We start from the raw sequence: 14,722 nt of genomic DNA, 5'->3' as shown, positions 1-14,722 counted from the left end.
CAAAAGAGCATCTTGGGATCTGATCCTCTGGTCAGACTGAAGGTTCAGTGGACGGAGTTTAACTCGATGCTACGACGGAATAGTCGTTGTCTGGCAGGACCGGTAGCAATGCCATTTCCAAACGCGCAAATACCAGCAGCAGATGCAGGTCGAGTCGCTCACAGTTGGAACGCGGGTCGCTCCCATCGTGGCTACAACAACAGTGATCACAACTCTGATCACGTGCGTATCGCTCGCTAAGACCAAGGAAATCTACCTCGGTGGACTGGCGTGGCCTTATTTCTCCGACACAGGCAGAGGTGAGATAGAGTGTGTAGACCTCTGAGCTTTCAAGGAAAAAAAAACTATTTATGCTTGCTATTACTTTATCCAGATGCACCAGGCTACTCTGTGTTTTGTGCTGGGCTGACGATCGTGGCGATCGCTCTCATATTGACGTGGGTTGCCAACTACCAATTTCAACGGGAAATTGTCGACAAAGCGAGTCAAGACAACTGGAAGCTCATTCGAAAATACTGCGAGCTCGTGCGAGTGTTGGGCGTGTGTTCGGCATTTGGGCTGCCGGTACTCGCGTTCTTCAGCACTACGAGTTATCCTGATGTCCATAAGTATGCGGCGTATTGGTTCTTCGTGTTAGAGGCCGTCGCGTTGGTGCTCAATGTACGAGCTTAATTTGTGTCTTGCTGTCACGTGATGGGATAACTGAGCTGTTGCTGCTGCAGACCATTGTGAGCCTCAAGCTTTCTCGTCTAACTGCAGACACTTCTTACTACATGCCGGAGTCTGAGGAACAACCGACAAAGAACGTGTCCAATCCGTGGAACGAATCGAACTCGAACGCAAAGCGCACATTCTACATTCAATTGGTCTTCACGACACTATTCTGGATCGGATTCCTTCTTTACATCCCGGTTGGTCTTGCGCTTATTGATGAATTCCAGCGGCTCAGTATTAAAGACGTACGGTACTTATGAGGTATTGATTTTTTATATTTGCGTTGAGGCCTGATGAAATGTTTCTTGTTGTAGTGTTTGGATCTCAACCTGGGCGAAAAGTACTGTACCGACACTATGAAACTCAACGATACCGACACTGTGCTGTGGAACTACGGTGCGTCCCTTGATTATCATTTGTGAGTGTCCAACATCTTCAGACTCTATGACTTATACGGCTGTATCTACAACAGACAATGCACACGGACTCAATCAGATGCGCTCTGCAAGTCAGTTGACCTGCATTCTCACCCTGGTTGGGTACTCCATGTCGTTCCTCTCACACGGCAGTGCTTCGTTACAAGACGATGACGATAACGTCTAGGAGCAGGAGGCTTCGCTGTTGGAGAGCTACAGGCTTGGCCTGGTAATGAATGAACTCACCAATTAAATTTGTTGCGGTAAAGCGTATCGTTTATTAGCCCCCCAAGCCCGAGGCCATTTGGTGCTCACCATCTCACACATACCTACACGTTAAGGTTTATCCGCAAGATGGGCACCCATAGTATACTCCAGATATATTTTAACGTGTCTGTACTAAAGCCGGTCCATACCCCCAACCCCAAACTTTGCTATCGTGTCTTCCCCGCCTAAAGTGTCTTCCTGGTATTAATACATGGTATATCTATTATTGTGTCTCCTGTACGCAAAGACGATACAGTACAAGCCTGATTTATTTGTCGATATTTAGAAAAACAAACCAGCTGGGAATACGTGAGCTGTGCAGTATATTTAATGCAAGTCAAAAATCAGAGCCGGAGCCTGCCTAAACTACGTCATCACTTCTGCGGGATCGCTTCTGGCGTGATGATCCGTCACTTCCAGATTCACCGCTCGACTTCTCGGAGTTCTCAGCATCACCTGCAGTCTCATCGGTAGGTCTCTTCGGCTTACGGGCACGAATCTTGCGTTTGTTCCGTGTCTGAGGGATCAATGTGCCGTTCTTCCAATGTTTATGCCAGATCTCGAAGCACGATGCTGGAACACCGTTCGCGGAGTGCTTCACTTTGTTGCAAAGGAAGACTCGAGCTGCTAGAGCATTTTTGGAAGACGTTTTCAGCCTGCATTCACCGCAAAACAAGGTAGTTTCACCCCCACGCAACTCTCCATCGGCTTTGAGCACTGAGCACACCTTACAGGCGCGCTGACGGCGTTTCCGAGCTTGTGTGGCGCTCCCTTTACGCCACTCGTCGGTCTGAACAGGCACATGTCTGGCGACTTCTCGAGCTTTTGTCGGTGTCGCCTGGAGCCCTCGGTGGCGTAGCAGCTGCTGCCAGTCTTCAGGTTGAAGCTGGCACAACTCCAGGTGAAGCTGTTTGAGATATTGCACGTGTGATAGCTTTCGTTCACCATCTCTAACCCGCCGGCAATTGAAGACAATAAATGCATTGATAATTGCCAGATCAATAAGGCCTAGGAACAACGACTTGTAATACTTCCTGTAGCGTCTTGCGTTCGACGCTCGTCGGCCATTCTTCTGCTTTGCTGGTAGGATGGCCTCGCACAAGCCTTGGTTGTTCATCATAATCGTTCCAACGATGTAGAAAGACATCGTAAGCAGTTGCATTGCAAGCACCACGGAGGTGTAAAACCGATCTGTTACAACCAGTCGAAAGTCGGAGGGTCCAGTGGGGCCAAATACATGCTGGAGATTTCGCACCACTGCAGCAAGGCCGGATTTCTCGTCAGGTGGAATGCTGTCGTCTTGCATTTGGCGTTTACCACAGTAAACCACGAAACTGTATCAGACACGGTAAAGAAAGCGTTAGCATGTAGCAGACACGTTAAGACAACTTTTGAGCCAAAAAAAAAAACGCGCCCGAAGGCGCGTCACAAACGTACTGGATGCAATAAGCCGTATCAGAACAGCACAGCATGAAGAGCTTAGTCCCCCATTTGTGAGGCTTATCTTTCATGTACACCCTCATGCGATTGAAAGCCGATCTTGACGGAAGCATCGCTTCATCAAACGCCATGACCGGTGGCGGTATAAAGCTGCGCTGGAAAGTATATTGCAGTACGATGATTACTGGCCGCAGCTTCCACGCGCGGTCCGTCGCTGCCTCAGGAGCATCATTGCGACTGAAATACATGTTGCGGGAAAGATGAGCAAACCGATCTCGCTTCATATAATGGCCGAAGCACCCACGCGGAACTGCGCCTTCGTCGGTAGTCTTCCAGTGGTGGTCAAATTTCTCCTTGTTCGGCGCAATTGTTCTGGCAATGAGTAGTCCAATAAAAATACAAAACTCTCTTCCAGATATGTCAGGTGCTGCCAATAAATTCTCCTTGATTTGTTCTTGCGATTTCACTTCAAAATTGCTGTCCTTCCGGTGGCGGGCTTGTTGCTTTGCACGCTGTGCGCCAACACGCTTATCCGAATTGTGAAGGAAATAGTCGTCACTAGCTCCGGCAATGTCTTCCCAAAGATGGGAAGGTGCAAACAAGAAGAATGACCCCAACGCGGTCGAAGCAGCGGAAAGGGCTTCTTCAGCAGGCCCGTGATCCCCGCTGTAAATATTGGGATAGTCCTCCGTAAGCCATGCATCAGTCCGAGCCTCGTACGGCTCGTCCATGTAGGGAAAAGGCAATTGGGTATCAGGTCCATTCCATCCATTGAGCTTCACGTCTTTTAGAACATCCTTGTGTACACTACCGCGTGCAAGTGCTCCAACTCCGCCAGCTGATTCAAGTAGAGATGGCTCGAAAATTAAGTCAGGAGCAGCAGCAGAATCCTCCACGACGGCGTCGGCTTCTTCGAAGCCTAAGTTCTTATCATCATCGTAAATGGACATATTCTCATTGTCACCATCAGAATCCAGTGCTGCAATATCGGCTGGACTATTTCCAGGCGCGATAATGTTTGGGTCATCTACATCCACATACACTATAAGAATCCATAACGTGTACCCTTAACGTGTATACACACCATAAGCTTACCCATCATCGTTCTGATTCCATGTGCAAGGCTGACGCTTGGTTGCACTTCTTCAGGTGGTATGGCGGCCGGTTGCCCTTCTTCACCTGGCATCGTGCTTTCTCCGTCGCTATCAGGATCAGCGCAGGCATACTCTGAGCCAGATGTAGCAGCAGCATCGAATTCAGCATGTAAACTACAATTGAGATACTCGTCTGCATCTATAAGGGAGTGGTGTGTTAGCGTTAGCAGTAGTTCACAGGTACGAGCAAGATTTTTGACAGCTTACCGTTTTCATCACCAGCTGAATTGCCCAAATCACTCTCTGCCAGGTGTGGAGACGTAGCCTGAATGTTCGGACAAACAGTCTTCGTCGTGTCTGGATCTGGACTGACAGTTCGGTCAGCAACTATATACACGATAGCGTTAAAATAATAACACGTACATACACAATAAGATCAAACGCACCATCTTGTCTATCAGGCACATCGGTTTCAGGCTGTCCACTTTCCGGAGTAGGTTGAGTCGCTGCTGCTTTTGCTTGTTGCTTCGCCGCGGTAGCTTTCTTCATCTCCTCTAGCTAAGCACACGTATAAGAGTCCACACAAAGACCTTGAAAGGCGATACTACTTACCCAAGGCGATACGGTCCAAATATGCCATCAACGCAGCCTCTCCAACGAAAAAGTCCACGCCACGTACGTCCTTCTTCGTCTTCCCCGGCATAAGGTACGTGTAGTCGTTTGACAGGCCCGTAGGGGCCTTTGATTTCCATCCTTCCTTCAGAAGCTCTCGCCATCGGCCTCTGAACCCGGACATCTGAGCGGCAGCGGCGAAAATTCTCGAATGACCGAGATATGGGTGGCGCAGAATTCCACCTGCAATCCTCTATGCTGATTTGTGTGACACCCATCAAACCTGTGTCTTCTAATTTTCTAGAAAAACCAAGTTCAAGGCACACGCATAGCTATGTACTGCTGTGCGGGAAGATGGGAAATATGCCTACCCCTTCTTGACTGACAATTTGTATGGTACTATACAAACTTTACGTATAAAAGCTTAACGTGTCTCAGACACGTTAAGCTTTTTGCGGAATCGTGTCTCATACAGTTGGGCGGTTAATACGGTATTAATAGTAAATTGGGTACTTGACCCAAGTTTATTTACCCAGCAGGGTGAAAAACTACTGTACTGAAGTAGTACTTTAACTTTTGGTGCTGCATCAAATAGAACTGGTGCCGGTACTGTACCGGTATTCAACCTGGGGACAAAGATTAAAATCAAAAAAGTTTTCTAATTTAGAATGATTTTAATCAGATTCTTTACAAAATAAAAAAAATCAGATTTAAAAAAACTATTTTAAATTTGAAAAAATAACAATTTAAAAGTATTATTCTGAAAAATTTTGAAAATAGTGTCTGGACAGTAATTGGCCGATTCCGGACACCAGTCCGGATGGTCGCCATACGGAATGACTGAGTCATGCCGGGTGGAATCCGGCCAATCACGGTCGGATTATTTTTTCCGGATGACAGTGGATAGGCTTAAATAACAATTCAATGAATTGCAAATAGGTGGCTACCTTGCGACAGTCTTCTTCGCTGTTCATTCAGCGATTTTCAAGCGTACCCCTCAAGCCTCCAGCCACAGCTCCAACTCCAGACCACGGTGCGTGCCTTCTCCGACCCCAACGCCCCCGTAGCTTAGCGGTAGAGCGGGAGACTACGTCTCCAGGCCGCTGGTTCGAATCCAGCCGGGGGCAGATAGTTGTAAGCTGTGCTGCGTGGATTGTGTTTGTGCTGTACTCTGTGGTGTGTTTGCTATAGCTGGTGCTGTGCTGTGTGCTATGGAGCGACGCGTGTGATGCGGTATATGTATGTACATGCTGTGATGTGCATTTGCTCGTGTATTGCTGGATTGGGCGTGCTGTGCTGTGTGTTGTGCGTATGCTGCAGTGTTGTGTTGGGCTGTACATGTGCATGTGCTGCTATGTTGTGTACTGTGTGCTGTAACATGTTGTGTGCATTGTGTGTGGTGTGTGATGCTTTGTAATGTAGGCTGTACTGATTGCTGAACTATCTACTGTGGTGTACTGCCTTATAATGGTGTTGATGCTGATGAGTGCTGTTTGCTCGTGCTTATGTTTGCTGAACTGTGCTGCCCAACGGCTTGTCAATCCAAGTCAACTGCTGCCCACAGATGCGATGGAGGTGTGCAGGCATCTACGAGGGACCCACTGGATTTCAAGACAAGATACTGTGCTCCAAGCGAGCGATACGCGCCAGGATGCGACGTACGCAGCAGGCGCCAGCGCTTGCGAAGGGACGAAGCTTTGCTAGTTGGTTTCTTTTGGTCGAAGGCGTGGAGACGCTGGTTCGCGGCTGTATCCAGCTTGAGTGCCAGCTCCCAGACTACGTGCTTCCAGGCACTGTAAGCTGCGACGTCGGCTCGTGGAGGCTCCTCTGGGACTTGGTACGGCTTCTGGTACAGTACCATCATTATGTTCACTGCTGCCTTTGCTTCGGCACGCTGGTTTTGTTCCTTCTTACCTTTAACCGTTTGCCATATGTGGTTAGTGTACCAGTTGAGCAGGCATCCAGCAAGGGTGGAGGCTGACGCTGAAGCTGGGACGACAACCTCAACAGCAGTAGGTAGCTGTGGTGACTGCTGTTGCGTCTGAGTACTCCCTAAAGCCTGGCTCTGCATCTGGGCTTGCGAGTCTTCAAGGCGACCAAGTCGCTCGCTAATGTTCACAAGCTGGGCTAACATGTTGTTAAGAGTGGATGATAGCAGCGTGTCGTTACCAGCGACGGCATTGCTAGCTGCACGTGGTTTGCCGTCTTCCAGTGAGCTCTCAGGTACGCCCCCCCCACTCACAGCATGTTCGTATCGTGATGCAGGAGCCAAGACGAGCGTTGGAAGAGGCGATACTGCGATGCAGCTCGTACATGTAGCGCGACGAGACCGAGGTGCTGGTGGTGTTTTCGATGTGGATGCGAACCTCATCCATGTGCATTAGCAGCGATGCAAACGTGCAATCAACGACGTCCAATGCGACATTAAATCGAGCGTCCTGGAAACCAAGTACGTGGCGGTACAGCTCGTCTCGAAGGGTCACAAGCTGACCAAACTCCAGTACCGTCAAACGCTGCTGTAGGTCACGAATTGTCGGCGTTACCACAGGTAGGTCTGGAGCTTGGTACCCTGCTAACACTTTGGCTACGCTCTGATCCTCCTTTGTTGTCGTTCCAATGTAGGCAAACGCCTTGGTTAGTGACTCCAACAGCCAAGCCCCGCGAGTAGAAATCCACTGAATCGACAGCTTCGGCGACGCATTGGCGTACGCAGCGGCTCCACGGCGAATGGAGTGGCTGGTCATATTCGGCGTCACCGTTAGGCTGAGATCAGGAGGCATCGACTTCAACGAATCTCTAATGACCTCGGTAATATAACTTGCGATATTTGGTCTCTTCCTCTCTCGCTTTTGGGGCGGCTCCGACGTGCTGTTATCGTCTTCTAATAGTTGACCCCAGTACAAAACAGCTTCCTCTTGTGAATACGGTTTATTACCGGGAAGGTCGGACTCTGCGAAATTAGGTGCCAACGGAAACAAATATTCGGAGGGCTCGTCGTAGCAGATAAACAGCAACCCGAATGCGTGAAGCATAGACTGCTGCCATCTCTCCGGGGACTTATATATTGAGACGCCTTGAACCATAGAGGTTTCGATCCGGGCAATGTGTAGGAAAAGCTCTCCAGAAGCTGAAATCGAGAGCTGTTGTTTACGTGCAAATCAGGTATCGACAGCTCTTCCAAATGTATGCCACATCATAGTCAACAGAGCCGCATCATGTACAGACTTCAAACCGGTAGCCACGTCAGCTTTCGCAATTAGATACCCAACGAGTACACTTAGATCATCCACGTTACACCCAGGAGCGTCATTGGCTTGCACATTTGCGCGCAAATTCCTCTCTTCTATGTAACTAGCCATTTTGTCCCGAATCTTGGCAATTCTCTTAGGGTCACCACGAGAGTTGGTGTAGCCCTCGCGAAGCATGTTCACAACTTGTGAAAAATACCCTACCGCTGTCGATTTTGCTAGTAGTCCATCCGCCGCTCTCGCCTTGTTGCTTTTCTTCGTCTGTATGTAAATCGAAAAAGCTGTTAGCAATGAGTACATGTTCTGGGTCGGGAGACTAGCTAATTCTCTATGAGCTTTATGTATGCCATCTAAATCGACTTTCGATAATCCTATTGAAGTGAGGAACTTTTCAAACATCTTCTCCGCCGCAATCTCTTGCCCTATTGTGCCAGCAGGAGTGTCCAGACCTCGTGAAGCTCTCCTCATTGCCTCTCGCAGTGTGAATCCCGCGCGTAATGCAAGCTGGTCGGTTGCATGGCGTCTCATCGTGATGTTTTAGTCTATATTTACTCTTCAACCGCATGAATTTTTTTCTCTGGTACAGACGCCTTTTACGCGATAATACATTATGTGACTTGATTTTACTAAGGCGTCTTATCTCGAAATTTCGAGAAAGCCGGACAATTTCGGAAATAAGCTGGAATGAACTACACCTACCCCTAAATAGCGGCTATTGGGTGGTTTGAGCAAATAAAAGTTCATGCTGTCCAGCGATTGGCTGTGGATTTTTTTAGCTTACACTAGGGGTGGGGTCTCCATCAGGAATATACTTATCCTACAATAATCCCGATAAGCCAGATTTTCAATCAACACCCTCAACTACGATGGCAAATGGAGAGTTATTGCTAACTCGGCTATCGGGTCTCTTCCAGCAAGACCCGCTCATGTACGTACAGTCCGGGTACTTTTCTCCCGTATCTTCAGCAATTCAGTGTATTTGTACGCTCATCGAACTCGCAATATCATCGTCTAAACGACCCCCAGTGACGAAGTGGGGCTGCTTTTCGGTATCGAGTCGAGCGACCTGACGACCGAGACGGCCTTCTTCCTGGAAGATCATAAACTCGGGGTTGCCTTCGCAGCTGGGATTCCGCTGTTCCAAGCTGCTCGCACTCAGTTCCACCCGCTAAACGCGCTCTTGCAGCAAGAAGCGCCTGAGATAACGCAGTTTGAGTTCAGCGAACGTCGCGCTCAGCTGCTGCACTGTACACGCGCCATTCTCCTTATCAGTGCTGACTTCTACACTGCGTGGAACACTCGGTGAGGCTGCCTGATTAGATCTATGGATAACTTGAGGAGGTTTTTGACATTCTTGTCGTAATAGGAAGTCGTTTGTGAGCCGTGGGTGGCTGGACGCTCAAGACGAGGTGCAGTTCACTAATTTAGTGTTTACGCTGCACCCGAAGAGTATTGATACGTGGGCTTATCGGTGAGGGGGTAGAGACGAGATAAATGCGGCATTATGTCTAGGATCTGACAGTGGTCGTGTTATTACAGACGCTCGCTGGCTATTCGACTGTGTGAGTCTCTTAGCGAAGAAGAACTTCACAACTTTTACGAGCAGCAGATCGAGGTTTGCAGTCGACTGGCTGAGCAGAAACCGCGGAATTATCATGCGTGGAGCTTCCGTCATTGGATCGTGTCTCGACTTCCGCTGGGTTTGGCGCGCAAGGAGCTCGAGGACATGGAGATTTGGTGTAGAACGCATGTAACTGATCACTCGGGATGGAACCATCGTCAGCACACCTTGAATGAGCTGTTAAAGAAGTACCGGCGAGACTCTGGAGAGGTGGATGCATCGCATAAGGTGCTTCTTGCCGAGTACAAGTTTGTGTCGGATATCATGGCTTCCTACCCTTCCCACGAGGCGCTGTGGTGCCATCGACGCTACGTTATCCAGTACTTGTTGAACGGCGTTTCAGGGAAACTATACAGCGAAGACCCGGCATCTCTACGTGTCGATATTGCAAGCATTCTCTCAGCCCCAACCGAAGCAATTGCAAATGCGCCACTGAGTGAGTTGTGGGATGAGACTTTGAAGACATTGAAGAGTAGTTCGGTGCTCCATGCAATCATGCAAGAGATTGGGCTCGCTTGGAAGTGTGGGAATCAGTTCTCTCGACGGTATGCAGCCTGGTGTCTAGCGCGGCTTCGTGTGTTCCTACGAGACAGACCAGCAGTTGGGGAGGAGGAGAATCAGCTCGGAGCTTTGTCACACGATCTCAACTCTTTGGCATCGAGGTTGCAAGGGCACCTGGCCCAAGAAGATAGCGTGTTAGAAGATCTGTGGCGTGGCGCATTAGGAAGCCGTCCCAGAATTTGATGCATAGAAGGTTTGCATACTGACTGGAATAAATTTTACTCGTACGGGTGTGGCCACTGTTTTGTATTTTGCCTTTCCGCACCAGCCTGAAGTAACACCAGCATCAGACACGAAGCTGCTGTTACTTTGGCAGATACGCGGCCTTTATAAAAGACGGACTACTACTGTACGATTAGAAAAGAAATACTGCAGGAGTCGCGAGTAGCGTGGACGCGAGCATCTCCAAGTTAACATGGAGCAGTAGTAGGATCTGCAGAAGGCTCATGGAAGAAACCTTACCTTTCCAGTGCTCGTGTTGAGGCACTGCAGACCGGGGTTGACGACAGTTTGAGGTCGATCGAACAGCACAGGAGATTGTCAGAAGGATGCTCGGGCGATCGAGTGCTCTGGCGGATGCGTTCCGGACACGCATACGCCAACGCTCTGCAGTCTGCGTTGATGATGGTCAACCGGCGGTTTAGAACCAGAGTCACCGCTCGTACATTGTGTCTGAACGAGTTAAGAGAGCTGGAGCAAGTAGGAACTACTGTAGACCTTGGCGAACTACTTGATACTCAACAAACATCACCTTATATGTCGTGTAGTTAGTTACCTACCTGCCTTGTCTCCAAGGAAGGTCAAAACTTGCAAACACCCACAGCAGTCGGAGGAATCAGCACGTGTCATTCATTAGAGGAGGTTACGAGTTGTTGGCCGTTGCAGCAACGAACCGAGCGATGCCATTGACGATCGTGCCCTGGGAGAAATGATAAAGCAGCCGCAGCTGCCACGCCGTGCCCATTCCGTATTGTTCATAAATATCTTGAAGTGTCAGGAAGTTCTCCAGCTCCTGGTCGCACTGCAAGTCCTGGCGGATGGCAACACCGGTGTCTTTCCGAGCTTTGGCCAATTCGCTCAGACCACTGAGCGTGCAGTTCACACAAGGTAGAACGATGCACATGTTATCGTACGTGTCAAGCTTAAGTAGAGCAGCCAGGTGTTTCTTCAAGTGGCGAATCTTCAGCTTGGGCGACGTGGTAAACAGCGTGCGTTCCAGTTTAGGCGCATTGGGCTGTTCGTCTTCATGTAGCAGCACACGGAAGTTCACACGATCAGCCACGGTGTCTGCCGGCTTGGAGGCAGCAATTTTGGCCTTCTTGCGCGCTGATTCGTCCTCCGAAGCAGCCGCAGACGACGGAGCCGTGTCATTGGGCGAGCCACCATCAGGAGAGTCGCGCTTTTCTCCAACTGGAGGTGACGGCGTGTTCGTTGGAGACGACGAGGCCGACGTGGCTCCTTCCGTCTTCTTTCGACCGTTGCGCCGTGTCGCCGCCTGACTAAGCACGCCCATGCGTGCGCTCTCTGTGTAGGCATTGTGGAAATGTCTGGTCCGGTTAACCTTCTCGATGATCTGGTCCTCGTTGCGCTCGAACTCGGCCAAATTGGGGTGAATCTTGCGGATCAGTGCGTCGAAGTTGGCGTCAGGACGTAGTGAACGCTTGGACGGGATGTGGATGCGGCACGACGGACACTCGCGATTGCTGTGGCGGATGGCGGTGGAGATGCACTCACCGCAGAAGCGGTGTAGACACTCCATGACCACCATCGTCTCCTTGATGATGCCTAGGCAGATAGGACACGTGAGATCGGCGTTTAGCTGCCGCACTGACAACGTCCTGGTCGCGTTAGGGTCTGTCACGGGAGCACGCGGCTGGCGGTAGATGTCGAATAGCGTACAGTCGTCCACGAGCTCGATCTCCTCGTACTTCGAGCGCTTGCTGATCTGACAGTTGGGCGTCCTCGCCACCAGACTGTCGTAGTCCTCCCGTGTGAAGGTGTACGGGTTCTGCGGCGGACCCTGCTCCATCGCTGCGATGTAGTTCGATGATGATAATTCGGTTGGCGCGGTTTTGCCGCCATTATTGTGAGAATTAGTGCGGGCAGATTAGCATTAGGTATTGCAGGTGGGTTGCACACAATTCGAACACGATTTAAGCTTGATGCTGTGGGCTGACGTGGCTCACATCGACTTTATCTCCTCAAGTCCGTCGATCATGGCGCCCAACCTCAAAATGATGGGCGTGACGCTCACTCTAGCGATCGCCACGCGCTCCGTGCTGGACACCAACGACACATGTGCGTTAGTGTCTCCGCTGCAACTACTCTAGTTTCAGTACATTTACTTTAGTGCTCGCTGTACCACATGCACACCCCACAGTCCAAACGACCATTGTGCAGAGCATTTACGGTCTCTCGCAGCTCTTTTGCTATGGCGTACTGCTCTATCTTTACGTCAAGGCCAAGAACAACACGGAACCTGGTGTAGTGACTGTAAAGGAGGACTTGGGCTTCGGTCAGACTGGAGACCGCGATGAGAAGATCACGGTGGCGGAGCACGACCAGCGCGTGGCCATGAAGGAGATCCAACGCGTATGTGGGAAACCTGCAAAGTTTAAGTGCAAAGCATTCTACTGATACTATTGTTTCTTTTTTTCAGTACGCTCTGGGCACGGCCGTGACGGTGCTGGTGCACTGGAAGTGGGGCTTCTTCCCGCCGCTTGTGATCCAGTCCATCACACAGCCTTTTAACCTGTTCCAAGCACCCATTGTCAAGGTGACGCTGCTGGGTGAGCGTGCATGGGGAGAGCTGCGTCGTCCCTGGACGGACCGTAACGATATGAGCAAGTCCATCAACTCGTGGAACGATACGATCATGTCGGCCATGGGCGAGACTCCGGCCAAGGTCAACAAGAAGGCCAGCAAGAAGGCTGCCAAGCGCAAGAACAAGTAGAAAAGAACAGAGACGAGATAGATTGAGAGAGATGGTGTTCTTCTTCTTCTTTCACCGACGCCGTGACGTCGCTGTAGATACGAAATCGGCCTCATCGCGAGGACAAAGCTGCTCGTATGGCACTTTCTTGACGACTCGACCGGTGCGCAACAGCAGATCGAACCGGTTCACTGAATGCACGTGTGCAATCTTGGCCTTGTACGTTAGCTCTTCGTCGTCGGAATTGTTGTTTTGGGCGTCGGGAACCCACAGGATCTTGTCTCCTTTTGTGTATTGATAGCACGGCAGCTCTTCCGGTTCGTCAAGCAGCTCCATATTCGACGCTAAGACGGCGTCGAACAAACTGCCATTGTCTGCGCGGATGTTGTAAAAATCCGACTTCGGAATGCGACGGCGCACTGATCCTTTGAACCAACGATGCTTCGCTCGGAAGAGAACGCGGTCGTCTCTGAAAAACACAGGCATCAGCTCGTTCTCGTCTTCGGATTCTTGTTTCGATGAAGTTCTCACTTCTGCTTCGGAATCCGACGACTCTGACGAAGACACAGCTACGAATCGGTTGGCCGAGTTGACACGACGCAATCCGTCAGCATGAGCTCGGATCCTCATCAAATTCTTGAGCTTGTACGAAGAGGCTAACCACTGATCCTGGGTCGATCCGTGGAGATGTTCACGTTGCTGTGACTCAGATTTCGTACATGCTAGAGAGCTCTCTAACTCGGGTCGGAGCCCTGGGAACTGCACATGGAGTTCTTGACCGTTCCACTTGACAGTGTGCTCATGGTTGGGTTTTGCGTTGGCGACGCTGGCGACCATAATCTTTGCCACGTCTTGGTTGCTTCGCTCAAAATGAATTCTGTAGTCTGCCACTCGGGTCTTTTTTGGTTTCCTGACTGCCTTGGAGCTCACAGAAATGCTCTCCACGGTCGGAGATAAGACTTCTGCCAACGGCTTGACATTGGACAAGTCTAGCGTTGGAATTTCCACCAACAAATTGTCTTCCTCTGCGCTGATATTGCCGGTTAACAAATGGTTCTCCTCCTCAACGGATGCGAGCTGCTGTGTTGAAGTGTCTTTGTCTGTTGGAACCGAATCATTAGCAGAATCTTTGACGGTAGAGGTAACGTTGTCTTGCCGGACACGCTTGGGCGGAGACTTTGTCGGTGACTTTGGCGGTAGGATCCACTTTTCCCATGGAATGGAAACGCGATTTCTGCTTTGATAAACGTCTTCGTCTTCGAGGAAAAACCTGTCAAAGTGTGGATCGTACACGACGTTAAAGAGCTGATTGCTAGGAGGACTGTTAGCCTCTTCATTTTTGCGTTCGGCCGCGTTACCGTTCTCCATTTTCGAGCACAACCGACGAGACAGGAATAAAAGAGTGACGCTATTAGCTCTAACCCGAGCGAGGACCGGAGTGCTCTTGGTGTCTAGCTAGACCTACAGTACGTGTATCTAAATCAGCAGAGGGCTACTCACGACCGAGAATCCCGTAGCCACACCGCCTTCATCAGTTCCTGAAAGCTTCGTGCGCAGCAGATGACCGGCGTGTTTGTTGACGATCGCCTTCCCTTGACCATCGAACAAGCTCGTGATGAACATGCCGAGCTCGCTGATCGTAGGACCGCTGGACGTGCGACTATTGCGCATGAGAACGGCCGGATTCTCCTTGGGGAAGATACGCGCCATCAGGATGTACGACTCCAGTTCAGCGGGGCTCATCTTCTGGATAGCTGTAGCAACTTCGTCGCCGTACAAATTGTTACCTCCACCCTCACGCTGCGGCTTGAGAACGT

The 14,722-nt window shown here is 50.3% G+C and overlaps 5 protein-coding genes across 5 annotated transcripts; 3 read left to right on the top strand and 2 right to left on the bottom strand.

Moving 5' to 3' along the window:
• Positions 1-142: 142 nt before the first annotated feature.
• PITG_13281 (uncharacterized protein) lies at positions 143-1,317 on the top strand (the record flags this gene model as incomplete). The annotated part of the gene is made up of 5 exons (XM_002899886.1): positions 143-299; positions 374-660; positions 708-959; positions 1,029-1,110; positions 1,187-1,317. 5 exons carry the CDS (start codon positions 143-145, stop codon positions 1,315-1,317), a joined length of 909 nt encoding a protein of 302 aa, XP_002899932.1.
• A 7,303-nt stretch (positions 1,318-8,620) lies between these two features.
• Positions 8,621-10,212, top strand: PITG_13277 (uncharacterized protein; the record flags this gene model as incomplete). The annotated part of the gene is made up of 4 exons (XM_002899885.1): positions 8,621-8,719; positions 8,818-9,093; positions 9,158-9,262; positions 9,331-10,212. The coding sequence occupies 4 exons, from the start codon at positions 8,658-8,660 to the stop codon at positions 10,154-10,156; spliced, it is 1,269 nt and encodes a 422-aa protein (XP_002899931.1).
• Positions 10,213-10,835: 623 nt separating this feature from the next.
• Positions 10,836-12,002, bottom strand: PITG_13276 (uncharacterized protein; the record flags this gene model as incomplete). The annotated part of the gene is made up of 1 exon (XM_002899884.1): positions 10,836-12,002. The coding sequence occupies one exon, from the start codon at positions 12,000-12,002 to the stop codon at positions 10,836-10,838; it is 1,167 nt and encodes a 388-aa protein (XP_002899930.1).
• A 171-nt stretch (positions 12,003-12,173) lies between these two features.
• On the top strand, positions 12,174-13,127 carry PITG_13275 (uncharacterized protein; the record flags this gene model as incomplete). The annotated part of the gene is made up of 3 exons (XM_002899883.1): positions 12,174-12,271; positions 12,354-12,565; positions 12,633-13,127. 3 exons carry the CDS (start codon positions 12,190-12,192, stop codon positions 12,924-12,926), a joined length of 588 nt encoding a protein of 195 aa, XP_002899929.1.
• PITG_13274 (uncharacterized protein) lies at positions 12,978-13,535 on the bottom strand (the record flags this gene model as incomplete). Its single annotated transcript, XM_002899882.1, has 2 exons — positions 12,978-13,400; positions 13,473-13,535. The coding sequence occupies 2 exons, from the start codon at positions 13,533-13,535 to the stop codon at positions 12,978-12,980; spliced, it is 486 nt and encodes a 161-aa protein (XP_002899928.1).
• Between the last annotated feature and the right edge of the window lie 1,187 nt (positions 13,536-14,722).

This window comes from Phytophthora infestans, genomic scaffold, assembly GCF_000142945.1.
Source record: "Phytophthora infestans T30-4 supercont1.28 genomic scaffold, whole genome shotgun sequence".
NCBI lineage: Eukaryota > Oomycota > Peronosporomycetes > Peronosporales > Peronosporaceae > Phytophthora > Phytophthora infestans.
Note: the sequence above shows the minus strand (reverse complement) of the source record. Positions and strands in the feature narration are given on the sequence as shown.